General features: G+C 48.3%; 1 protein-coding gene across 1 annotated transcript in view; it reads left to right on the top strand.

Moving 5' to 3' along the window:
- Positions 1-27,929, top strand: part of SSH3 (slingshot protein phosphatase 3) — a 196,500-nt gene that overhangs the window by 143,879 nt on the left and 24,692 nt on the right. The window contains exons 4-9 of the mRNA XM_086953267.1: positions 9,013-9,131; positions 16,523-16,594; positions 18,451-18,516; positions 19,455-19,649; positions 22,750-22,843; positions 27,049-27,177. Of these exons, the coding sequence (XP_086809393.1) occupies positions 9,013-9,131; positions 16,523-16,594; positions 18,451-18,516; positions 19,455-19,649; positions 22,750-22,843; positions 27,049-27,177 (675 nt within the window). The remainder of the gene's footprint in view (positions 1-9,012; positions 9,132-16,522; positions 16,595-18,450; positions 18,517-19,454; positions 19,650-22,749; positions 22,844-27,048; positions 27,178-27,929) is intronic.

The following is a 27,929-nucleotide window of genomic DNA, read 5'->3' as shown; positions in this document are numbered from 1 at the left end:
TGTACGAGAACACGATATTGCACTCAACCGTGTCTGCCATGCCCTATTGGAGGCGAACCTGACTCTGAACAAAGAGAAGTGCGAATTTCACCAGGCCACGCTGAAGTTCTTTGGCCATATCTTCTCTGGAGCTGGCATGAAGCCTGATCCTGACAAAATTGTGACTTTAAACAACACCAAGAGTCCCCAAGACGTCAGTGAGCTCAGGTCGTTCCTTGGTATGGCCAGCTATTGCGCTCGTTATATCAGGGATTACGCAACAATCAGCCATCCCGTCCGCATCTTGACCAAACAGGGTCAACCATTCGACTGGACTCCCCAATGTGAGCAGTCATTCAAGGAAATCAAGAGAGCAGTGGAATCTGCGGATCACCTGTCATACTTTAACCCAAAGCGTAAGACCGAGATTACCGTGGATGCCAGCCCCGTTGGGCTTGGAGCCATCCTGGCACAATATGAGAATGACTCAGATCAACGCCGTATCATTGCGTATGCGAGTCGTAGTCTGACTGACCCGGAGCGAGCCTACTCGCAGCCCGAAAAGGAGAGCCTAGCCGTAGTATGGGCATGTGAACACTTTCATGTTTTCATATATGGCAAACATTTCACCTTAATCACAGACCATCAAGCTCTCGTCACCATTTATGGAAACCCACGATCTAAGATGCCCCCGAGGATTGAAAGGTGGGGCCTACGGCTGCAGGAGTATACATTCACCATAGTCCACAAACCGGGAAAATCTGAAAATCCAACGGACTACATGTCCCGGCACCCACTTCCATCGTCAGCTTCTAATCCATCCATCACGGAAGAGTACATACATTTCGTGGCTGATCAAGCCCTACCTCCGGCTATCCCCATGGATACCATTCGAGAGAGTACGGCACAGGACGTCGTCCTGCAGAAAGTCCTTCACAGGGTTCGAAACAATCGTTGGAGACACGACCTTCAGGATGAGAATACTGACCCCTCTGTCCAACGTGAAATGCAGGCTTTCCGGCATGTGAGTGGCGAACTGTCGGCCACCACTGATGGCATACTGTTGCGAGATCAGAGGATTGTAATCCCCACTCAACTGAGACAAGGAGTGGTTGCTCTTGCGCATGAAGGGCATCGGGGGATTGTGTCAACCAAACGAGCACTAAGAGAACGAGTGTGGTTTCCATACCTCGACCAATTGGTGGAAGCCACCTTGAAGGATTGTCATCTGTCAACTCACTTGCAAGAGTGATCCCCCGGCACCATTACACATGACCACCCTGCCCCGTGGTGTGTGGCAAGAGATCACCATTGATTTCTATGGACCCCTGTCATCGGGCAAATATGTACTGGCCATCATTGATGAGTATTCTAGATATCCTATTGCATGTTTCGTACCGTCCACAAACGCCTCCAGTACTCTTAAAGTACTTGATGAAGTCTTTGCAACGTGGGGGGTTCCCAAGACAGTTAAATCAGACAATGGGCCCCCTTTCAATGGGCAAGACTTTGCAGCCTTTGCGAAACACCTAGACTTTCATCACCGAAGAATTACACCCCTCTGGCCACAGGCAAATGGGACAATTGAAAGGTTCATGGCCACGCTCAAAAAGACCTTCCAACATGCTACAGCGGAAGGAAGAGATCTGCAAGAGGCACTCAATGAAGTTCTCTGAGTTTACCGCACAACTCCTCACGCAACGACTGGCCAGTGCCCAGCGACCCTCATGCTGGGACGTCCCATGAGGAATCGCATTCCAACGTGGGATGGAGCCTTGAAAGCATCATCATCTGCAAGAGATCAACATGAAATAAGAGCAACTGACTAACGCAACAAAGGAAAAATGAAGGCATACCCAGATCACCGGAGAAGAGCGAGGTCACTATCGTTACATGAAGGGGACCATGTTATCGTCAAGCAGGAGCAGCAGAAAAAGACCGACTGTCTATTCAAGGACGAACCATTGGTGATCACGAAGAGGAAAGGAACTATGTTGACGGCGGAGTCCGTGCAGCGGCGAGTCACGAGAAACATCTCGCACTTTAAGAAACTGTCACGAGATACCTCCAGAACCATGATGAGTGAAATGGACACTCCCAGTTCGGAAGAACTGCATTCAGATGATCGTGAGAGCATTGCTCCGATCATCGAGACACTGAGTACTAATAGTCCGAGAGCCAGGTCGCCACGACCTCATCGTGACATACGTCCACCCAAGAGACTGATCGTAGAGATGGACTGAGAAGTCAGTATGTTTTGTTGTTTTGTCACAAAGGGGGGAGATGTTATGAAGTTAGCATGCTAGTAGTTGGGAGTGGGTGGAGCTAGGGGGCCAGAGGAAGAGGAGGAGCGGACACAGGAAAGGGGAAGTTAGAGTAGGGACAGGGTAGAGACAAGTAGCCATTAATAAAGTTCCATTAACTAAGAACCTGTGTCTGTGGTTCTTTGTAGCAGGATGCTACAGGGGGGATGGAGATACTAGTGGGGGTGGGTGGCAGGAGGCTTTGTATGTATGTATGTCTGTCTGTCTGTCTGTCTATTTATCGATCTATATTATTTATTTATTTGGGACAGGGAGGAGAGGCCATGCTATGTATAGCTTTCCCATTACTCCTTCGCCCTTGCGTTGCAAATGATTTTGGGAACCACACACTTGAAACTACAGGTTGGGGCAGTGGCCCGGCTTTAAGTGGGATGAGAGAATTGTAGAGGTCTCTCAAAGGGGCGTGGCAGATTTAATTAAGGGCGTGGCTTAAGACACCTAAACCAAAAATCTGTGTGCTGCCCGATTTGTATTCTGCTACTCCTGTCATTGCATCCAGATATATAATACAACAAGTAACATTACACTTATGACAAGCCAGGGCTACTGGCTTTGTCAATGGTTGTTAGTTGCGTAAGATAAACCAGCAACAACTATGGCTTTGTTGTATATAATATTAAAAATGCTTCAGTCCTCACATGATGAGGCTGAAAGAACTGTACCGAGTCTCTTTGAAGTTACAACAGGCAGTGAAAAAGTGTGGGGGGATGGATGGAGGGAGGGAGAGGAGGAGGGGAGGGGGGAGAGGGCGCGCTGCTGCAGAGTTAAGAATTTTTTTTACCCGGATGGTGAGGGCGAAAACGGAGGGCCCGATAGGGACCAGTCTCAGCACCGGCTTGTAAGAACTGCTGGTGCTGAGCACCGGCAGGACCCGGCCCACTTAAAGCCCTGGGTAGTGGTCCAGGATGCCTTCAAGCTTCGCACCTCCTCCCTGGGGCCCCGAGGTTACCCCTGTTCTGGCCCCAGCAGCCTTTCATTCAGTGTTTATTTACAAAATAACAAGGCCGCGCTCAGGCAGCAGTCACTCGAGGCGGGGCTGGGGCCTGGTTGTGCAATGCGTCGTGTCACGCTTTGAACGAGGTGCAAAACCGTGCAAGCCACGCCCAGGGCGGGCGCTGCTCACAACTGACAGGAAACTGCCCGGACCGCATCTGGCTGCTGCGCAACATCTGAAGACAAGTGCACACGGCCCTACAGGGCCCTGCTGGACCCGCACCTGAAACTAGGCACACCCCTCTCACTGCCCCAAACCCGTCTCACTGCCCCCAAACCCGTCTCACTGCCCCATACCCGTCTCACTGCCCCCACACACCCGTCTCACTGCCCCCACACACCCTTCTCACTGCCCCCACACACCCGTCTCACTGCCCCCACACACACCCTTCTCACTGCCCCCACACACCCTTCTCACTGCCCCCACTCACCCTTCTCGCTGCCCCCCCACACCCTTCTCACTGCCCCCCACACCCTTCTCACTGCCCCCACACACCCGTCTCACTGCCCCCACACACCCGTCTCACTGCCCCCACACACCCTTCTCGCTGCCCCCACTCACCCTTCTCGCTGCCCCCACACCCGTCTCACTGCCCCCACACACCCTTCTCACTGCCCCCACACACCCTTCTCACTGCCCCCCCACACCCTTCTCGCTGCCCCCCCACACCCTTCTCACTGCCCCCCCACACCCTTCTCACTGCCCCCCCACACCCTTCTCACTGTCCCAACACCCGTCCCACTGCCCACGCGGTGAGCAGGTGTGCATACAGCCCTACAGAGCCCTGCTGGACCCGCACCTGAAATTAGGCACACCCGTCCCACTGCCCACGCTACAGGGCACTGCTGGACCAGCACCTGAAACTAGGCACACCTGCCCCACACACCTGTCTCACTGCCCCACACACCTGTCTCACTGCCCCACACACCTGTCTCACTGCCCCACACACCTGTCTCACCGCCCCACACACCTGTCTCACTGCCTCACATCCGAACACTGTCTGGCATCCGTCTCACTACACCCGTCTCACTGCCACTCTCCTCATCTGCGCCATTCCGTGCACACACACACGCACACACACTCGATAAGCAGGTGTGTGCACAACCCTCGTGATTAATTACACTACACTCGTGTAGTGCACAACCCTGCACTGGGATGGCCTGGCAGCCCCTTTCGGCGAATGAGACTCCATACAGGCGCTTTTCTGGTTCAGTGTTGTAGGGGTGTGCGGTCACTAGGGCCAGTGTGTCAGTTTAGTAAGTTGTAAGGTTTTTTGGTGTGTACGGCCAGGGTGCAATGCCAAATTCCTTCTGTATATACTCGGTTGCTAAAGGTGCTGATGGTTTGAGTAGGGGTTCAGCGTTGACGTGTGTGAGTAGAGGGGCAGTGGGGACCTGTTTGAATAGGGTTCAGTGGTGACGTGTGTGAGTAGAGGGGCAGTGGGGACATGTTTGAGTAGGGTTCAGTGGTGACGTGTGTGAGTAGAGGGGCAGTGGGGACATGTTTGAGTAGGGTTCAGTGGTGACGTGTGTGAGTAGAGGGGCAGTGGGGACATGTTTGAGTAGGGTTCAGTGGTGACGTGTGTGAGTAGAGGGGCAGTGGGGACATGTTTGAGTAGGGGTTCAGCGTTGACGTGTGTGAGTAGAGGGGCAGTGGGGACCTATTTGAATAGGGTTCAGTGGTGACGTGTGTGAGTAGAGGGGCAGTGGGGACATGTTTGAGTAGGGTTCAGTGGTGACGTGTGTGAGTAGAGGGGCAGTGGGGACATGTTTGAGTAGGGTTCAGTGGTGACGTGTGTGAGTAGAGGGGCAGTGGGGACATGTTTGAGTAGGGTTCAGTGGTGACGTGTGTGAGTAGAGGGGCAGTGGGGACATGTCTGAGTAGGGTTCAGTGGTGACGTGTGTGAGTAGAGGGGCAGTGGGGACATGTTTGAGTAGAGGGGCAGTGTTGAAGTGTTTCAGTTGGGGCTATTTGAGTAGGGTTCGGTGTTAATATTTGAGCAGAGAGGCAGTGTTGACATGTTTGTGTAGGGTGTGTTTGTGTAGGGTTCTGTGTTGATATGTTTGTGTAGAGGGGTGTTCACGTGAGGTTGATTGACGTCTTTGAGTAGGGTTGAGTGTTTACGTGTTTGTGTAGGGGGTTGTTTGTTTATGGGCTGTTTCACTAGGAGTTCAGTGTTGTCATGTTTGAGAAGGGTTCAGTGTTGACATGCTTGTGTAGGGGGTGTTTGAGTAGGGTTCAGTGTTGACATGTGTGAGTAGAGGGGCAGTGGGGACATGTTTGAGTAGGGGCTATTTGAGTAGGGGTTCAGTGTTGAAATTTTTCAGTATGGGCTATTTGAGTAGGGTTGAAACAGTCAGTCACTGAGCCAATCAATTACTTTTGATTCAAACAGGGATACAACCGTATTTATTAAGTAATTATGATAGGTTCTTAATGACGCGCCTAAGCTTAGGTAACTTTCACAACCTGGTTATATTTCCCAAATTAAACGACTGGTCACATACTCTCTGCCCCTGTTCTTGTGACAATGTAGCTAATCAGTCGACAATCCACATTGTGTGTTTTTGTAAATGTGATACTGTACTTAGGAGAAGGTGAACTGTGTCTTATTTGAAGATGCTAGGTTTGAGGCAATTTCGACCCGCATTTATAAAACTTCAATCTCTAGCTAGTGAAAATGTCACTAGTCACATTTCAAAATATCTGAAAGGGGTGGTCAGAACAAGGTCATCGATGCAAGGTCTTATTCTGGTTGAAACAATTTGATTCATATGATGATTTTGTTACTACCTGAGCATGCGGCTCACATTTTGAAATCTGTCTGTTATTTCATATCTATGGTAATTGTAATGGATTTTAATCAGTTTTTAGCTTGATAAACTTTTAAACTATGAATGCTTATTTTTAAATCTTGAATGATACTTTTTTGATTTAATACTTGAATCGAATAAAGCAAATATTGATAGATTGATTGATATGCTTGTGTAGGGGGTGTTTGGGTAGGGTTCAGTGTTGACTTGTAGGAGTAGAGGGGCAGTGGGGACATGTTTGAGCAGGGATTCAGTGTTCACATTTGAGCAGAGAGGCAGTGTTGACATGTTTGTGTAGGGTGTGTTTGTGTAGGGTTCAGTGTTGACATGTTAGAGCAGAGGGGTGTTCGAGTAGGGCTGATTGACGTCTTTGAGTAGGGTTGAGTGTTTACGTGTTTGTGTAGGGGTGTTTGTGTATGGGCTGTTGCACTATGAGTTCAGTGTTGACAGGCTTGAGAAGAGTTCAGTATTGACATGCTTGTGTAGGGGAGGGGGTGTTTGTGTAGGGTTCAGTGTTGACATGTTAGAGCAGAAGGGTGTTCGAGTAGGGCTGATTGACATATTTGAGTAGGGTTGAGTGTTTACGTGTTCGTGTAGCGGGTGTTTTGCGTAGCGGGTGTTTTGCGTAGCGGGTGTTTTGCCTAACGGGTGTTAGTGAAACACCCCCTACACAAACACCTGTTACACAATGAGTTCAGTGTTGACATGCTTGTGTAGGGGGTGTTTGTGTAGGTTTCAGTGTTGACATGTTTGAGTAGAGGGGCAATGTTGCCATGTGTGAGTAGGGGTGTTTGTGTAGGGGGCGTTGAGTAGGTGGATGTTTGAGTTGGGGTTGAGTGTTGACTTGTTTGTGTAGGGGGTGTAGACCTGTTTGAATAGGGGTTGTTTGGGTAGGGGTTGAGTGTCGACGTGTTTGAAGTACGCTCACAGCTGTCTTTTCATTGGTTCCAAAGTCATAGGGGCTTGCATTTGTCTGTGACTTCAGGCTCGAAGGAGGCGTGTGTTAGCCGAGTTGTAACACGACCTGTTTTGCAGTTTTTGGGACAGACCAATGTGAAGAAGTGGCTGACTATGTCCATCGTGAAGGAATAAAGTCCTGAGTCGGACTGGCCGCAGCTGGCATTGGGCGATTCCCCGGGAGGCTGGAAGAGTGGGGTCCATCATGAAGGAAAAGGTGTGCGCGTCATTGACATCACAGCACTTTCACCTAGGTTAGGTGCTAGGGTTTTTATCCTCCTCGACGCTTTGCCAACCCATTCCTGGAGGTGGGGGGTCCCATCCGTACCTTTTGGTGCCAAGGTGTCTCCCTATAGCATCACCCTGCTGAAGGCCTGGCCTGTGGGTGAGGTGACGTGCCTGAAGGGGCCCTCCCTTGGCTCTTGCATGGAGATGGGGGGTGGTGAGAGACCCACCGGATGTGACATCTGGTGGGTTATAATCATTTTATCAATGGAATATAGAAGCATTTTCTTTGGGATCGAAGGCATTTATACATGGTTTACTTCACACAATTAACACGTTGCATCCTAGGAGTGGGGTTTGTTTTCCTCAGTTCAACCAATGAGAGTAAAGTACAGATCACAGAGGGCTTGTAAAAGGAAAGCCAGGGATTAGAGGCATGGTCTGATCTTCATGGTAACACAGATCCTTCAATTACCTAGGCATGTGCATGCAGACTTGGTAGACAATATTTTGAGCTACTCTTGTGGGTGGTTGTCTTGTTTTGTGTCCTCTGGTGAGTGAGTATCCAGTTTATTTTTAGGTCTCGCCTAGCTTTACAGCGCGCATGCGTTGGTCGCTCTGCAAGACCTATTGTGATAGAGGAGATTTCAGAAGGGGACTTGAAACCCCACCCATCATTTTCATTGGCTGGCGCCCTCGTTTATGCTAAACGGTGGCCTCCGATTGAAAATGAGGCTTCTTTGTTACCATCCTGTCTCCTTTTGGGACGGCCCATCCAGGCTGGATTGTTTGCTTAACGGCTGTTGTGAGAACAGTCACGCCTCAGAAAAAACAGACAACAGATGCAACGTGGCACCCGCCATCCCCTCTCCAGGTTTGATGAGGGGAACCCATGCACCTGCACAAACAATGGAGGGAAACCTCTCCCACCACATCCCCGCCCCCTGATCTGTCCATGAGGGATCACACACTGCACCGCCAATGGAAGGAAACCCCGCCCACCACATCCCCTCTCACTGCTCTGTCCATGAGGGATCACACACTGTGCCACCAATGGAAGGAAACCCCGCCCACCACATCCCCTCTCACTGGTCTGTCCATGGGGATCACACACCGTCCCACCAATGGAAGGAAAGCCCGCATACCACATCCCCTCTTACTCGTCTGTCCATTATGGATTCCACAAACCGCCACCAATGCAGGAAACCCCGCCAACTACATCCCCTCTCACTGGTCTGTCCATCGGGGATCCCTCAAACTGCACCGCCAATGGAATTAAATCCATTCACCACAAACCCTCTCACTGGTCTGTCTATAAGAGATTCCACAAACCGCCACTAATGCAAGGAAACTCCTCCCAACAGATGCCCTCTCACAGGTCTGTCCAGGAGGGATCACACACCGCACCACCAATGGAAGGAAACACCACCCTCCACAATCCCTCTCTAAAATCTGCCAATTAGGGATCTCACACACTGGTTCACCAATGGAAGGAAAGTCCACCTACCACATCCCTTTGTGTAGGTCTGTCCATGAGGGATTCCACACACCACACAACCCATGGAAGGAACCCCCCCCGCCCCGCCACACCGTCCTTCACAAGTCTGTTCATGAGCGACCCATCGCCACCAGTGGATGCCCACCATAGAAGGAATGCTCTGAGCATTAAGGTGATGCAGGCACTCCCACTAATGCATATTTCTTTTCTGGTCCCTTGCAGGCTGTGAGGCTGGAGTCTGTGAAGCAGCACAGGATCCGATATCTCCTGGTGGTCTCCAAGATGGGGTACAGTGTCGAGGATGAAACTATCCTACTGGGAGTAGATTTCCCAAAGGAAGGGTATGTGGCAAACCGGAATACCCTGGTGAAATGCATGTGCTGTGAGACCTTGAGTGTCACCCAGTGCTTAATATAAGCTGGTGGTTTCTGGTGCTCAACACTGGCACTTAAGATAGTCTACCACATGGTGGCACTGTCTATCTAATTTTGAGATGAGCAGAACAACAGTTGCTTATTTATCTAATGTACATAAAAAAGAACTGATACCTGCCGCCCAAGCCGGTCTTACAGTTTTGAGGGCTGGGAACAGTCTGAATTGTCACTCTTGTAGGTGTGTGATGACTAGTAGTGTGTTGGTACTGTGATTGGCAGAGCTGGCAGGGTCAATGGATGGTGCAAGCTGCAGCAGCCTCCTGTCGAGGGCCCTGGCACTTCGTTTTTAGGTTTCGCCTGTCGAAAGCTGCGCACTGCGCAGATTTTCGCACAGGCGAAATCTTATGTCTACAGTATGTGTGTGTTGTCCCGCCCCTCTGTTCCATTGGCTAGCTTGGACGGAGGTGACCGGCAGAGCTGGATGGCGGTTCCTGATCCAGACAGGAAGCATCCGGCACAAGGGCTCGTTGATGTGGAGGGTTTCCTCGGGGGGTCCCACCGCCAACTCAAATAGGTTAATGTTTCCAAGCTTTGCTGGACTGAATAATGCTGTCTTCACTTAGTGCCACCTCCGTCTGAATGACCAATGGAGAGCCATTCCAGCGTCTCTAAATGCCTGGTTCACATGCTGTGCAGTGTGAAGGGAGACTTGGTCCTGAAGGGTATAGCAAACGAATATCAAAGAAGCCCACACAGGCCTGAGGACCCCTTGCCCCCCTTTTTCCCCTCCCACACAACACAAAAAGCGAGAAGTGTGGGGATCGACACTATACTGCGTCTAGGAATCTACTATAGCCTTTTAGCCCGCCGTAGAGGGCTATACCTGCTATTAAAGGCCCTCTCCAGCGTTAAAGGCCCGAGCCGAAGGCAAGGGCCTTTAACAAGGGAGAGGGACTTTAATAGCAGTACAGCCCATCTACGAAGGGCTATAAGGCTATTAGGACATTCTGCCACTAGAGGACAGAATGTTCTAACAAAACAAACCGAGCCTTTTGGAAGCGTGAGGGGATTGGAATCCCCTCAGGCTCCCTGAAGCCTTTGTTCACAGAGGCTTTCAGTTTGGACCCAGTCATATGCAAATCAGCCGTGACCCTGTCCCCAATGTTTTTTTCTGCAAATAGATGCCCAAAACTGTAAAGATATTATGACATTGTTACGTGACCAGGTTGAGGATGTCGGCTTAAACTAAATTTGACACCCTAAATTCGAAGCTTTTCTGTATATCACCGAACACCATGTTCGAGGCATATGGGCTGTAGATGGTACATTATGAATAGATCGCCATCTGGTGTTGGGCTCGGATGATTGCACTTTGTTTTTCTCTTGGAGAGTCTTTTGTATCTTGGTGACTCCTCCTCTGGTTGGTAGTGCGCATGGGCATCGGCTCCATCCTTAGATTGTTTTTTCCGCCATCGGGTTCGGATGAGGATTGAGACGCTCCAGATCGACTTCGAAAAGAAGTGACTTATCGGCGCGTATTCCCTTTCCAATTCGCCGGTATTGTTATCGAACGCGTTTCATTTCCATTCCGGCGCGTTTCGACTTCAACATCGAAGGAAAAACTTTGATCTACGTCGACGAACAGGAGGCCTTTCTCGACGCAGTCAAGCCCGGAGTCCATGGAAAGGACTCCATTCAAGAAATGTCCAACGTATGGTGCGAAGTTCCCACACAAGGGCCTACACGAGGTGTGCAACCTCTGCCTATCGCCTGAATACGAATCCAGGGACTGCGAAGCCTGCGCAGCATTCTCCTCCAAGTCGACGATTAGAAATCGTCGAGCTCGAAGACATGATGTTTCCAGAATGCAGTCGGAGGCGATCCCGGAGCTGTTCGGAGACTAGCAACTTGAGGAAGAAGAGGATCATGAGGATCAGTCGGGGTCGGAAGGGGACGAGTCGGATGTCGAAGAACTCGATGTGCAACAAACCGTGAGTGACGACGTCCCCTTACCAAAAAACCGACCCCGTGTGGTAACGACCCCGCCTTCGAGCCCGGTCAAACCGCAGAAAAAAGTTTCCGAAGCCCCGCCTTCGGGCCCGGCAACGAAACCGAAACAAACACTCGGCCTCCCACCATGTCGGATCCGAGAAACGGTCGACATAGACTTCGACACTGAAGCTTCATGCAAGGGAAAGCTCGGCATCGAAACATTCCATGTCGAAACAGAAACATGATTCGACGTCGAAGACTCACTCGACACCGAGGAAGTCGGAATCGAGTAAACACTCGGTGCCGAAAACACCGAACATTGACGATCGAAAACATAAGCACCTTTCGGAACCAAGGCCTTTGGTACCGATTCAGGAGCAGCAGACAGATCCCAAACAAAAGATTTTGTTTATCGATCCGCAAACTGGCAAAGTAGTGACGAAGAAGAGAAAGAATGAACAGATAGAAGACAAATCTCTTCCTTCAAAAAAGAGAACACTGGGGACAAATACAACTCCTCCTGCTTCTCCTCGACCTAAAGTCACACCCTCTTCTCCTATTCCTCACACTATGCCAAATAATCCTGCACCTTCTACACCAAGACCATCTACACCTCAGTCTGATGTAGACAGTGATCCAGGGGAGGGAGAACCTCAAGGGGATGATGAAACCATCCCAGATGAGGATGACCCATGGGAAAATTATAACCTAGGGTCAGATGAGGACAACGACCCAGAGTTGTATCCCTCAAAGCCTTCACCACCTGATAACACAGGGTTTGTACAGCTCATTAATAGGGCAGCAAAATATCATAAAGTAGATATACATACAGAACCTCAAATAGAGGACTTCCTATTAGAGACGCTACCTAATGCACAAAGAACATCAGGTACTCTTCCTATGCTGAAGGGTCTTCTCAGTCACACAGAAGAAATATTCAAAGACCCAGTGAGGGCTAGGGTGTTAAACCCAAGAATTGATAAAAAATATAAGGCGGCTCCAAAGGATCCAATATTTATCAAAGGGCAGGTACCTCTGGGCTCGCTTGTAGTTTCAAACCCTCGTAAAAGAGCGAACTCATTATCTACAGGAGAGGCTCCTCCACCTGATAAAAAGTCAAAATTAATAGATGCATCAGGCAAGAGAGTAGCATCACAAGCGGCAAATAGCTGGCGTATAGCCAATACACAGGCACTACTTGCACGTTATGACAGGGCACATTATGATGAATTAGAAAAACTCATCACACATCTCCCCAAAGAACATCAGAAAAAGGCAGATCAGTTAATACAGGAAGGAAAAATAATAACTAATACTTCCATTAAGTGCGCCCTAGACGCAGCAGACACTGCAGCAAGATCCATCAACACCAGGGTCATGTTAAGGAGACATGCATGGCTTAGAATCTCAGGATTCAAACAGGAAGTACAAACGTCCTTATTGAACCAACCCTTTGATCAAAAGACACTTTTTGGTTCAAGCACAGATGAGACCTTAGAAAAAATGAAAAAAGATACAGAAACGGCTAAGTCAATGGGAGCATTGCAACAGCCAACACAAAGAGGTTCCTTTCGTAGACCCACCTATAGAGGAGGCTCAAAATATACAGGAGCAAATCAGCAATCCACCTCTTTCACACCTACATCACCCAAAGGTAATTCAAGAGGTAGTTACAGGGGTAACAACAACAAGGGTAGAGGCCGCGGAAATAATAACAACCGCAACGCCTCAACCCCAAAACAGTGACTTCATAGAACTTCCCCCAGACCACATAACACCGGTCGGGGGACGTCTATCACAGTTCCTACCTGTCTGGGAAGACATGACATCAGACAAGTGGGTGAGACAGATTATCCACCATGGTTATTGCCTAGAACTCACAGCTACCCCACCAAACATCCCCCCCAAACAGCGTCCAATGAGTCAAGATCATCTGACATTGTTAAAGGAAGAAGTACTAGCACTGCTACAAAAGCATGCAATAGAGAAGGTTCCAAAACATCAACAAGGGACACGAGTATACTCTCTATACTTCCTAATCCCCAAAAAAGACGGGTCCCTAAGACCAATCTTGGACCTCAGACCTCTCAATGCATACATAAATTCGGAACATTTCCACATGGTCACGCTCCAACAGGTACTCCCTTTACTGAAGAAAGGGGACTTTCTTTCTACACTGGATCTAAAAGACGCTTACTTTCATATCCCAATTCACAAAGCCCACAGAAAATACCTAAGGTTTGTAGTGGAAGGACAACATTATCAATTCAAAGTCCTTCCGTTCGGGGTCACAACGGCACCAAGAGTGTTCACAAAATGCCAAGCTGTGGTGGCAGCACACCTAAGAAGACAACAAATACATGTCTTCCCCTACTTGGACGATTGGTTAATAAAGGCCAAGTCACAAGAAGAATGTCTTCACAACACACAGAAGACAATTCAACTGCTGCACCACCTAGGGTTTACGGTGTACTACAAAAAATCACACCTGCAACCAAACAAGATTCAGCAATACCTTGGGGCTACTATGGACACAGAAAAAGCAATAGCATACCCCAATCCGATCAGGATACAAACAATGGTCGGGTTAATACAAAGATTTCAACCACAACACTCACTACCAGCACAAGTGTTTATGCAACTATTAGGCATGATGTCCTCCTGCATACTGCTAATACCACATGCCAGACTACAAATGCGCCCACTACAAGAGTGTCTAGCGACACAGTGGAATCAGGCTCAAGGTCAGATTACAGATCTGGTGTTGGTAGACGACCGTACGCATCGCTCTCTGAAGTGGTGGAACACAACAAACCTTTCCAAAGGACGGTCGTTCCTAGAACCGATTCCACAAGTGATAATAATAGCGGACGCATCGCTCTCCGGATGGGATGCGCATATGGACAAATACACAGTGCAGGGGAAGTGGAGTGTGCAGCAAAAGAAACTGCACATCAACTACCTGGAACTATTAGCGGTATTTCTAGCACTAAAAGCTTTCCAAATGCAAATAACAAACAAGGCAGTCCTGATCAGAACAGACAACATGACTGCAATGTATTATATTCAAAAACAGGGGGGGGGGACACTCTCCAACTATCCAAACTAGCACAGGACATTTGGAGATGGGCCATTCCTCAAAAGATCCATCTGTTAGCAGAACACCTACCAGGAGTTCAAAATCAGATAGCAGACATCCTAAGCAGACAGTCAGAACAAGTACACAAATGGGAGCTGCATGACCAAATACTGCAGCCATTCTTCCAGAGATGGGGGCAACCAGAGATAGATCTGTTTGCCAATCATCAGAACGCAAAATGCCAAAACTTCGCATCCAGGTACCCACACCAACGGTCCCAGGGCAATGCACTATGGATAAATTAGTCCAACAGATTTGCTTACGCTTTCCCCCCTCTCCCACTAATTCCGTTAGTGGTTCGGAAACTGCAGCAGCACTCAATGACAATGATACTAGTGGCACCCACGTGGGCAAGACAGCCGTGGTTCACCACGCTACTGCAACTCTCACAGGTGCCACATCAAAAGCTAAGATTATTACCCATGCATCTTACACAGAACCATGGAGAAATAATGCACCCAGATCCCAAACAATTGAACCTAGCGATCTGGCTCCTGAGGTCATAGAGTTTGGATATTTAGATTTACCACCAGAATGTATGGAAATCATTAAACAAGCAAGACGTCCTACCACCAGAGCATGCTATGCAGCAAAGTGGAAGAGGTTTGCTATACACTGTAACAGTAAGCACATCAACCCTCTGGACGCATCCACTAAACAGATCATTTGCTATTTACTACACTTGCAGCAATGTAACTTAGCATACACCTCTATCAGAGTTCATCTCGCAGCTATAGCGGCATACCTACAAAACAGGCAACATCAATCCCTGTTTAAAGTACCAGCAATTAAAGCTTTCATGGAGGGACTCTACAGAGTCATTCCACCAAGACGACCACCTTCCCCAGTCTGGAATCTCAACATAGTACTTACCAGACTAATGGGGCCACCCTTTGAACCTATGCATAGGTGTGAAATACAATTCCTCACATGGAAGGTGGCCTTCCTCATAGCTATCACGTCACTTAGAAGAGTAAGTGAGTTGCAGGCTTTTACGATTCAAGAACCATTAATGCAGTTACACCAAAATAAAGTGGTTCTTAGAACAAACCCAAAATTCCTACCAAAGGTAATTTCTGCATTCCACATCAATCAGTCAGTGGAATTACCGGTTTTCTTTCCAAAACCACAAACCGTAGCGGAAAGGGCCCTACATACATTGGATGTCAGAAGGGCAATATCGTACTATATAGAAAGAACACAAACTTTCAGAAAGACAAAACCGCTATTTGTTGCGTTTTCTCCTACACATAAGGGCAATCCCATCTCTAAAGCGGGCATTGCCAGATGGATTGTAAAATGTATTCAAATATGCTACTTAAAAGCAAAGAGAACATTAACTGTTCCTCCTAGAGCTCACTCTACACGTAAACTAGGAGCATCTATGGCATTTTTGGGAAACATTCCACTAGATGACATATGCAAAGCAGCTACCTGGGTTACACCGCACACCTTCACAAAGCACTATTGTGTAGATGTGCACACAACACAACAAGCTAGAGTGGGACAAGCTGTATTAAAGACTTTATTTCAGACAGTTGCAACAGACACGGGCAACCACCGCTAGGGAGAGAACTGCTGTATAGTCTATTCATAATGTACCATCTGCAGCCCATATGCCTCGAACGGAATATGCTACTTACCAGTATGCATCTGTTCTTGGCATAGAGGGCTGCAGAGTGGTACATGCCCTCCCAGCCTCCCTGGAAACCTGTGTCTGTTCCAACATTATCTTATTTAGATACACTTACATGGGCATTCCTATCTGTATTCTATCATACTACTCCATCTAACCCTACTATGGCAAAACAATCTAAGGATGGAGCCGATGCCCATGCGCACTACCAACCAGAGGAGGAGTCACCAAGATACAAAAGACTCTCCAAGAGAAAAACAAAGTGCAATCATCCGAGCCCAACACCAGATGGCGATCTATTCATAATGTACCACTCTGCAGCCCTCTATGCCAAGAACAGATGCATACTGGTAAGTAGCATATTCCATATATTTATAGCGATGACTCCCAGATGGATTAAGACCCCTGATTTCAGATTTAATGTTGTTTATTTGAACTTTTAATATGTACGATGAGTTATTAAAATATTGGGGTGTATTTTGCTGCATTTTACTGTACATTATTGTATTTTATTCCGTGATTCTTTTTTGTTTTTTTATCCACGTAAAGATTCAAAAGATAATTTAAAAAAAATGTTTTTGTTCCTTCCAGATGCAACCACTGTACCATCGGGATGGTCCTGCCCGTGTGGAGCAACACTCAGGTTTTCCTGGACGGTGATGGGTATGTGTTAGCCTGTACAGTCAGAAACTGACGCTATACGTCATATCCATTCACAACTTGCTGCTCTGTCACACTGGGACTTCAAAAGGGAGGGAGGTTAAAAAGGTGCATTAAACATTACAATTCCCAGAGGATTTTTTGATCTACAAATAAGATGAAAAAACTTATGCAATTTCACCAAACTAAGCATGAAAGTAGAATTTGGGTTGCTGTAAATCCGTCAGGTGGCTTTTGCGAATGTAAGTTTATTTTATTTTTTCTGGTTTTCAACGGGTTATGGGTCAGAGATATCTGTTGCAGCCTGAGAACCCAGGTTTGTAGACCATCTGATGACCCACATTTAAAAAAACAATCAAATCTGATTGGATGATGGAGCTTTTTTCTCCCATCAGCCATTTCATGTTTGCATGCTCAAAGCCGGGATCCCAAGCTCTGATTGGCTCCCTGCAGCTGCGTAAAGTCTGCTGCAGCCGCCATGACAGGCCTCGGTCCCCGAGTCCAGAAAATCAAACTGAAAACAACACCATGGGACAGGGCAGCATCTCCTGACACCTTACTCAGGAGGGCAATCTGGAGTTAGGAAGTTGGTGTCCACAAGGAATAACACTTTGCGGCAAAAATAAAAACAAAAGAGGTCTGGAGACCTCCCCACCCCCACCGACAGGGTCCACATTCTAGAGGAGCACAAACCCACAGGAAGTGTCTCAGCCTTTTGTTTGACCTCCTCTGGATTTGTCGATCTGGAGCGAGGTCCGCAGCGGTCAGTGAGGGCTCACAACCCCTGGATCCGGGCCTTACCAAAAGCCAGGCCCTGTAGCACACCCCTGCTGTGCATTGCTGAAGGCTGTGTGCCCTGGTGGTCTGCTGGTGTGCACATCTAAATACTTTAACTATTTCTGGATCTTTGTAACCGTGAGCTGACTTTACGCATGCTCAAAAGCCTATTTGAATGATAATTGTTTAAAGAAGAAAATTGAATGAAAATAAAGGTCTAGGGCCATTGTTTTCTGTACCATTCGACACCCAGGTCCAAGAACTTTTCGGTTGGGTTACCCCATTTATTAGAATGGTGTGGCAGGTTGGGTGCAGAGACTGGCCGAACACCGGGGTGGGCCACCTGTGGTGGGGCAAGAGCAGTGACTGGTTGTCGGCCAACACCTGCTGCACATAGCCGAAGGCACAGGAAAACCTTCGGTGTGGTATAGGACCATTAAAAACCCTAAAAATTCACTGTAAAAATGAAAGGTTAAAGGGATGTTCGGGTTAGCTTTGATTCTAACACCTAAACGTGAGTTTTTAAAAACCCTCAAATTCTGTTGAAAAAACAGGTATGTTGTAGCTATGGTTATCAATGAAACCAAAAAGCCACTGAAATTCTGAATTTATATTCGGACCTCAATTCACAACCAGCACAACAGGCATTGGAACCTTAACTTGCGCACCAAATGCAATGCTTATGTCTAATACCAATTAATAACGTCTCGAGCAAGCAGTATAATTAAATAACACCTACTCAAAGTAAAACATAATGCCATTTTCAAGGTCGTATGTGTGGAGTATTTAATCTCATCTGTAAGATTATTATTGTTTTTCCATCTGTCACTTCAGGGATGGGGCCATGAGCTTTGCATTTGGTGGGCGATTGGATGGCATCAGCCTCAGACTGGGCACACGTCCACGGTCCTACCTCGCCACCTTCTCTCATGGTGGGCAGTGTACACTCAACGCCTTGTACCCGTACCCTTCCCTCCTTCTTTACGCGAGCCCAGATGCCACTACACGACTGCCGTGACTTCAGTAGACTCCAGGAATCCAAAGATACTAACCCCTTGTAATGATATTTTCTGTTTCTGTAGGGGTTTCAGTGTGACCTCCGATGACGTGACGCGCATTTTCAAGCCCATCTCTGTCCAAACAATGTGGTGAGTCCCGCAACAGGTGAAGTTGACTTTAATGTTTGAGGGGTGTTTGTTCCTCTGTGATGTTTGGGGTCCTTTCTCTTCCATAAGTAATAGTTTTGCCTCCCAGTGTGGAGGAGCTGAGTGACTTGTTCCCTCTCACACGCGAGTCTCAGCGACCCATTCCGCCTCACTCTTCAGGAGCTCAGTGCAATGTTCCCTCTTTCCCCACTCCCTCGTCCAAGGGCCTCAGGAGTCGTTCCCTCATGCCTCTGAGGGTCTCGGGGAGTTTGTTGCCCCCCTCGCCCTGAGATGCTCTGCGCTTCACCAGCCCACATTGGCCCTCATGAGCCATTCCTCCTGTACCCCCTTGAAAGAGCTGTCACTCTCCCTGTTTTCCTTCTTGTGCCCTTCAGTCAGAGCAGTTGAGTGAATCGCACTTTTTCTCCCCATCACAATTAAGCGGTGAGCTGAAGGGCGCCGACCACCATGAAGAGGTCTTAAAGTCTTCCTGGCCCTCCTTAGAACCACCCACAAACCTAGGAGAAACTAACTCAGTGACCCCATGTACTCTCATTTCCATCTGCTTCAAAGAGTGAATGTCATCTCACTTCACCCACCAACAGAGAGGTTCAGCGAGTTTATCCCACACCACCCCCAAACAAACGGGCTGAGTTAGTCGATCCAACACCCTTCCCTCTTTGAAAGGCCAGTGAACCCGTCCCTTTCTCTCGAGGGAAGTCAGTGACATATTCTTCTTCCCCCCTTGGTCCCTGAGAGTACTTACCATCTCCTGATCTACTTGGTGGAGCTGAGCGAGTGTTTGGAGTCATACCACCTTTCTCTTCACTGGCTGAATTGACCTGCCAGCCATCACCGACACCAGTGTTGACTTTGAACTCTGCTTGGGAAATTCCTAGTTGACTCATCTATGTTGTTTCTTTTGCTGTTCTCTAACACAGGTCCATGATGCAGGTGCTACACAAGGCCTGCGAGTCTGCCTTCAATCACAACCACTTCCCAGCAAGCAGCGCCCTGGGCTGGGTCCAGCACTACGAAGCCGCCATCGAGTCTGACCAGAGCTGTATCAATGAGTGGACGGCCATGGCTGACCTGCTTTCTGTGCGGCCCGACTCCCCATCCTTCTTCTCGGAGCAGTCAGTATACCTTCTTTCGATCTGTCGCACCTCGCTACTAACACCATTGAGCAGTCCTTGGAACAGAAGTACACCCGTAGTTTTATGAAGCTCTATCCTCTGACATTTTATTGACACCCTGTGCATTTCTTCCAGTGCCTTGGCAATCCTGCAAGCCCACTTGAGGTGCTCCATGTGCTCTTATTTTGGAGGGGTAAGGGGGGACGTCAAATTGCTCCACTTCTTTTGATAATGGAAATTCAAGTCCATGGCCAAGCATTTCTAGATGTAGGCTGCCAAACTTAAGGCACACTTGGGACTTTAAAGGAATAAGATCTCTTTAAAGTCTGCGGGCCCAATTTCAGATGGTCAAGTTTGGGACTCTGCACCAACATGTGAGACGTAGACTAGTCAATCAATGCTCCAAGTTGTAGACTCCCAACTTGTGAGCCACGAAATGTGCTCCAAGGGACGAAGCATGGTACCTGCTTTACCCGTTGGTAGCTATTGTACAGCTCATGAATCTGTGTTTAAATATATCCATTGGAAAACAAGTTACTTACTCTTTCTGGTAGATATTCTATCTAACTGCAGATTCCTCACTTCCCTTCGCCCCCTTCCCCTCCTCCCGCCACCCTTTTTCTGTGGAGTGGTTAGGAGGTCCCAAATTGAAGCTCGACACACTGGTACAGACCATTTTTATGCTCCATTTCCTACTTTGCGGAAAGAGTTGAGAAAGATAATGGTGTGTGTGCAGGTGTGTCACGTCTATGCGACTCCGCTCCACCACTTTGGGGCGGAATAAAATCAATGCGGGGTCATATTGCACTGCGTCACTGGCGGAATATGGGAGCACTGCGATTAGAATTTCCGGTTTCAGTATGGCAACTAGGGGACAGTCTAAAGGTGAGGAGTCTGTGGTTATTTATAGTATCCACCCGAAAGTGTGTTACCGAAGGTAAGTGACTTGTTCTTTGTTCTAATCCTAAAGTAAATGAAATCCCCATTTTATATTGCAATAAATCAGTTCTAACCCTAACTTTGTTTAGTAAATCACATTTCATTAAATTAATAAGTAATGCTTTTTGTATTTGCTATGCTAACTCAATAATTAATTAAATGTAAAAGTATTAAATTAACATATTGCATTAAATTGTGCAAACACTAAATTAAACAGTTCTAAACCATATAACTACCCCTTGCCATATTTTCAAATAAATAATTTACTTTACTTTAGTGATATCAGTGCTAATCTGAACTGTAAAGTTTTGAATGACATTAATTTATATATAGTTAAAATAAGTAACATTATTGTAACATTAATCCTTATTTTTACTTACATTTACTTTCAAATAATTACAACAAATTTTACTTTAACCATAAACAAAATTTGGTTTGAAATTATTTAAAAAGTTTGGTAGTACGTTTATATATTATGCTTAACATAAAACTCATTCTAATGTGAAGGACGGTATGAGTCAGTTAATGCAGACAGAGTAAAGGTGCAGCTGACGTAAATCAGGGAATCAATCAATAAGGGGTTTATAAAGCGTGCTACTTACCCGTAAGGGTCTCAAGACGCGGGGGCAGGGTGCAGGTCCAGATCAGTCGAAGAGTCTGGTTTTAAGGCTCTCCCTGAAGGTGTGCAGAGTAGTGGAGCGTCTGATGCTGACTGGAAGCTCGTTCCAGGCTTTAGCTGCGATGTAAGTGTAGGCTCTTCCACCCGCTCTGGTTCTGTGGATGCGCGTGGTTACTGCCAGGGCGAGGTCGGGGGAGCGGAGGTTCCTTTTGAGTGTGAGGAAGGAGACTCTTTTGTTTAGGTATTTGGGTCCGTTGTTGTGGAGGGATTTGAAGGCGTGAGTGAGTAGCTTGAAGGTTACTCTCTTCTCGATGAGGAGCCACTGGAGGTCTCACAGGTGTTGAGTCATGTGCTCATGTTGTGTGATTCCGAGGACGAGTCTGGCTGCGGTGTTCTGGATGGTCTGGAGCTTGCGGAGTAGAGATTTGTTGATTCCAGCGTAGAGGGCATTTCTGTAGTCCAGTCTGCTAGTTGTGAGTGGGTGGGTGACGGTCTTTCTGCCTTCGGGGGGGGGGGGGGGGGGGTGGGGGGTGAATCCACTTGAAGGTCTTACGAAGGATGCGGGGGGTGTTGAAGCAGGTGGAGGCGATGGCGTTGATCTGCCGGCCCATGGTGAGGGAGGAGTCTAGTATGATGCAGAGGTTTCGGGTGTGGTCCGTGGGGGTAGGAGGCGTAGCGAGTACGGAGAGCCACCAGGAGTTGTCCCACGCGACAGGGGAAGGTCCGAGGACTAGGGCTCCTGGCTTCTCCAAGTTGAGTTTCAGACAGCGGCTGCTAATCCAGGGAATTAAATGTCAGATTAAAGAATTTGGACCTAGTGTCAGACACCCTATAGTCTATTCATTGCCCACCTGTGGCCCCTCATTGCTTTCTGTTCTGAATACTAATCATAAACATTGCTTCAACTCTGTTTTCCTGGTTTTCTGCTACAGACTTCTCCTGTAATGTACATTCCTTTTTCATTAACATCTCTAAAATCTTTATTTTTTCTTGGATTGCCTTCTTAGGTCGAGGTTTTAGTAGCCCAGCTCTCAGACAGAGCTATTGTTTACAATACATGTAGATTGGGATTTAGGACTGCCTTTTTCAGTCAGACTTTCTTCAACCAGGTTCTTTTAGCCAATGGCTTGAGACTTTGTCAATCACATCTTTGGTCAGCAGAGAGGAATAGTCCCCTTACCTAATGCTATTGGGTGTTTGGGTGTATCCTTCAACCTCCACGCTAGTGCTGGACATGAACTACACAAGGGACTACTTAACGACTTGGAAGTCTTCAATGGAATCCGCATTTCTTGTCTGGTTTTAATGTGCTTGAGCTGCATGTGTTGGCACTTTAAACCCAGACCTATTGGCTTTGCCACTGCTTGTTTTCTCTTTGCTTGTGCCTTTGCTGCCCTGACTGCATTCCCTGCTTCTCTCTGCTTTTCCAGATCTTCCACCTCCTTCCTTGGACTTCCAACATGCTGACCTTTTGACCCTCCCATGTCTGCCACCTCAAGCTTGCCCCTCAGCTAGCCCCCGTTTTGTTCTCTCTCTGAACAGGCCGTCGGAGCGCGAGATCACGGAACACACGGTGAAGGCCAAGCTCCGGGAGGTGATGATGACCACCGACCTGGAGAGCATCACGTCCAAGGAGGTGAGGTATTGATGTGGGAGGAGGGGGTAAGAGTAGGACATCCCAGAAATAAAGGAGATTAGAAAGAGGAGAAACTTAAAGAATTGGTGGGAGGAAACCGACAGCAGATGACCTACAAGCAGTGCTTAAATTGAGCCGGTGGTTTCCGGTGCTCAGCACCAGCACTTAATCTAGAATACTGGCGCTTTTCATGAGCACCGGATAAGGGCACATTCATTTATGGTTGCATGGCGAGATTATATGATTTGCCCAGAATCACATGAAGTTGAACCGACACTGAGATTCGAACCTGGTTCCCCAGCGCCAAAGTCTGCAGTTCTGGCCGTTATGCCACATCCACTCCCCACTTTCATGGTTAGTAGTTGGTTTTGTTTCAGGCGGTGCTAACATGAGAAATGGGCTGATGCACACTGCCTCCTGACGAAAACCCCTGCACTTTTTATTTTTACAAATGAACCACTGCCCAGAAGGGTCACAGTGAGAGGAAGAGAAAGTGATTAAAGAAGAGGAGGGGGGTGCATGAAAATAAGTGGACAATTAGGGTAATATGGAGTTATAGTTTCTGCTTGACTCACATGCCACTGCAACGTATTTAACATACATTAATATCCTGAGTCGTAAGTGAGCAACTCCTAAAAGTATTAGTGAAACTCTTCATACATTACAAATTATCATGAATACTTGGTAATTGCAATATATTTCTGATTTAGGAATCCTTCTAGTATAACCTTAAGTGTAACAACAATCCTATAGTCTTTTGGCAAAGTTTGATGAATGATTAAAATAGTTGAATTCTTAGATGTGTTCTCGATGTCCTTCAAAACAACTCCAAAGAAAAGCACTAGTTCCTTTAGAGAACAATCTAGACCCGCCTAACAAGGTCCTGGCTGCAGCAACCTAGTGTCCTGATATCCTAGTAGGGACGCTGTGGGCAACGAGGAAAGGTATATCCAGGAATCCAAAATGGCTTCTGCGTTTCCAAACTATGTAGGAGTTAATGGCCACTGGAGAGTGTGGTCTGTGAGCTGGTGTGTGGTGCGAAGCCTCTTGCCAGACTGCGCCAGATCTCTGCAAGGACCGCCAGCCTTCCTCCCCTTTGATGGACTGTGCGCAAGCAGGTCTGGACTATTGCACCCCAGGCTTTTAAGGGCTTATATGGTGCCCACATCTTCAGCCATGCTTTCTCACAGGATGGACACTCTTAGCATGTCCTATCTGGGCGCTGCATTCACTGTTGGGGGTCTTCCATCCAGAGACTCACTATACAGGCCCAACCGTCATCTCTGCTCCTCAGCTGTGACGTGGATGCCTCCCTCAGGTATGGCCTGCAGTGTTGCTAATCTGCTAACAGTTGCACTGCAATCCCACCCCTTCGACTGCAGTAATCCCTCTGTTCTTTCTGCAGGCCTTAGCCCTACTTGTAAACTCTGGTAGCTATTGAAGGTGCTTTACAAAATGCCAAAAACCTGCGGGGAAAGAGTGAAGTGTCCAAATCCTTTAGAGAACTGAAACAATGTAAGGGAGGGGGGGGCGTAGAGGTAGTAAGGTGATCGTGTTTTCGGCAGATTTGACTGTCTCTGGTTATAGTTCAGCAAGAGAGAGGGATTTTCTTCCTCTCTGAGTCATGAACTCCTCTGTGGTGAGGTTGTTTCAGGGCTTCTAACCGCAAGATAAGGCCTCTTGCGTCTTGCAACACGCGTGTCCACTGAGCAGGTTGTGTCATTCGTCTTGCAACACGTGCGTGCACTGAGCAGGTTGTGTCATTCGTCTTGCAACACGTGCGTGCACTGAGCAGGTTGTGTCATTCGTCTTGCAACACGTGCGTGCACTGAGCAGGTTGTGTCATTCGTCTTGCAACACGTGTGCGCACTCAGCAGGTTGTGTCATTCGTCTTGCAACACGTGCGTGCACTGAGCAGGTTGTGTCATTCGTCTTGCAACACGTGCGTGCACTGAGCAGGTTGTGTCATTCGTCTTGCAACACGTGTGCGCACTCAGCAGGTTGTGTCATTCGTCTTGCAACATGTGTGTGCACTCAGCAGGTTGTGTCATTCGTCTTGCAACACGTGTGCGCACTCAGCAGGTTGTGTCATTCGTCTTGCAACACGTGCGTGCACTGAGCAGGTTGTGTCATTCGTCTTGCAACACGTGTGCGCACTCAGCAGGTTGTGTCATTCGTCTTGCAACATGTGTGTGCACTCAGCAGGTTGTGTCATTCATCTTGCAACACGTGCGCGCACTCAGCAGGTTGTGTCATTCGTCTTGCAACACGTGCGCCCACTCAGCAGGTTGTGTCATTCATCTTGCAACACGTGTGCGCACTCAGCAGGTTGTGTCATTCATCTTGCAACACGTGTGCGCACTCAGCAGGTTGTGTCATTCATCTTGCAACACGTGTGCGCACTCAGCAGGTTGTGTCATTCGTCTTGCAACACGTGTGTGCACTCAGCAGGTTGTGTCATTCGTCTTGCAACACGTGTGCGCACTCAGCAGGTTGTCAGTCGTCTTGCAACACTTGTGCGCACTCAGCAGGTTGTGTCATTCGTCTTGCAACACGTGTGTGCACTCAGCAGGTTGTGTCATTCGTCTTGCAACACGTGTGCGCACTCAGCAGGTTGTGTCATTCGTCTTGCAACACGTGTGCGCACTGAGTAGGTTGTGTCATTCGTCTTGAAACACGTGCGCGCACTCAGCAGGTTGTGTCATTCGTCTTGCAACACGTGTGCGCACTCAGCAGGTTGTGTCGTTCGTCTTGCAACACGTGTGTGCACTCAGCAGGTTGTGTCATTCGTCTTGCAACACGTGTGCGCACTCAGCAGGTTGTCAGTCGTCTTGCAACACTTGTGCGCACTCAGCAGGTTGTGTCATTCGTCTTGCAACACGTGTGTGCACTCAGCAGGTTGTGTCATTCGTCTTGCAACACGTGTGCGCACTCAGCAGGTTGTGTCATTCGTCTTACAACACGTGTGCGCACTCAGCAGGTTGTGTCATTCGTCTTGCAACACGTGTGCGCACTCAGCAGGTTGTCATTCGTCTTGCAACACGTGTGCGCACTCAGCAGGTTGTGTCGTTCGTCTTGCAACACGTGTGCGCACTCAGCAGGTTGTCATTCGTCTTGCAACACGTGTGCGCACTCAGCAGGTTGTGTCATTCGTCTTGCAACACGTGTGCGCACTCAGCAGGTTGTGTCATTCGTCTTGCAACACGTGTGTGCACTGAGCAGGTTGTGTCACACTGCAGCGCTGAGCTGGGTCTTCATAGACCGAGAAACAGGCATGACCGCACTGCATGATCACTGGGTTTTGTGATGTGGTTCGAGAAGGGAACATGTAAAGTTGCATGTTTTTATCACCCCCCTGGCCTGTCATCTGTTCATCAGTGAGCCCTTCACCCATCAATCCTCTCCTTACTCCATACCGAACAGAGCTGCTCGAAGCAGGGCAGGGACACACGAGATCAGTGCTCCACAGCAGGACTCCGAAATAGTGCTCTGAGTACAAGGAGCTCTGCAGGCGGAGGGCTGAGGTAGGCGCTGGTGGTGGGCGGGGTAATCCCATGGTAGGAAAGAGGCAATGAGGTAGGAGGGTGTTTAAGCAAGATGAGTATGCACAAGGAAGTGGAGGATGATATGTAATGATGAGGAGGGACAGCCATTTGCCTCATTTGCTAACAATCCAGGCAGTAATTATCTCTGTAAGCTCGAAGTCTGTAAAGCTATTCAATTTCCTTGGTTTTCTTGCCTTCTTCCACACTTCCTTCCTCTTTCAACCCCCATCTCTAGTCTCAATTTCTCTTCATTCTTCCCTTGCTTTCTTCCTTCTTCCCTTGCTTTCTTCCTGCTTCTCCTCTATTTATCCCCTTCACCTCTTCTCTCTGCTCTTCATTCACCACCTTCTCTTTTCACCTTCCTCTACAGACCTCTTTCACACGTATCTGCCTTATTTCCTTCCCAAGTTAATACCTTGCACTCAGTTTGTTTCCTTCCTCACCCCTCCATTCATGCCTTTCTCCTCTAAGGCTCTTTTCAAATGCAGGCTGTTCATAGCCATTTCCTATTCTCTATACCCTTCCTCTGTTTCCTCTTCCTTTCCCCACACTTCCCTTTTTCCACTGTCCTCTCCTCCTGTCTCTTTTCCACCTCACGCTCTCCTCATTCCCCTGTTACATTGAACTCATTCCTAACTCTCTCCCACGTCCGCCCTGCAGATCCGCAACGAACTGGAGCGTCGCTTGAACTACAACCTCAAGGAGTACAAGGAGTTCATCGACAATGAGATGCTGATGATCCTTGCCCAGATGGATCGTCCGTCGCGGATATTCGACTACCTCTACCTGGTACGTGTTGTAATGCATGGTCGAAAGGCAGCTCCTCCTGCTTCGGCTCTGGAGAAGTCGAGGCTTCTAGCCAGCAGCTGCATGCAGAAATACAAGTCTGGGCTGCATCCTGAAGCTCAGAAAGCGCGGGAAAGCTCCATACAGAGGAGGGGCCCAGGGGCGCTCCTCCGCGTCCCAGCCAATCAGTGGCAGTCCTCGTGAGTGACAGGGCCTCTGAACTGTTGAGCATTGGTGGCTGAACACGTAGAGCTGTGGCTTGTAGATGTGTGCCCTTTGGAACCCACCACATGCTTGGCAGCCCTGGTGATCCTCCTCTTCCCGAAAAGATGCCGGTGGTCTGCGGAGAGTCTTGCTGCTACTTGGGACTTGTCTGGTGCCAGACTAAATGCATGATGGGGTTATCATTGTGAACACAAGTGGGCTGGGAGAAGCTCAGAGAAGCCATGCCCTGGAGATCAGTGCGGCCGCCAAAGAATTCGATGTGGCCACTGGGAATCCCAGCGGAACGTTGGACTGCAGCTCGGTGTAGTTGTGATGTAGGGAGTGATAGAAGCATGCTCCGGGGAATTGAGTAGGATTAAAATGGAGAGCGGAGTTACTTTCTGAAAGTCAACGTGTTACATATATTGGCCCGTTCATGCTACAGGGAATGTAGGCCCGCTCTAGGATCCACTACAATTGTAACCTTTGTAGGAACTCCAGGAGTGCTTGAATGACCAATGTAAGGCAAGGAGTCGGCGTACTAGAGACAA

This window comes from Lissotriton vulgaris, chromosome 1_2 (genome assembly GCF_964263255.1).
Source record: "Lissotriton vulgaris chromosome 1_2, aLisVul1.2, whole genome shotgun sequence".
Classification (NCBI taxonomy): Eukaryota; Metazoa; Chordata; class Amphibia; order Caudata; family Salamandridae; genus Lissotriton; species Lissotriton vulgaris.
The sequence above is the reverse complement of the archived record's forward strand: the minus strand, read 5'-3'. Positions and strand labels throughout refer to the sequence as shown.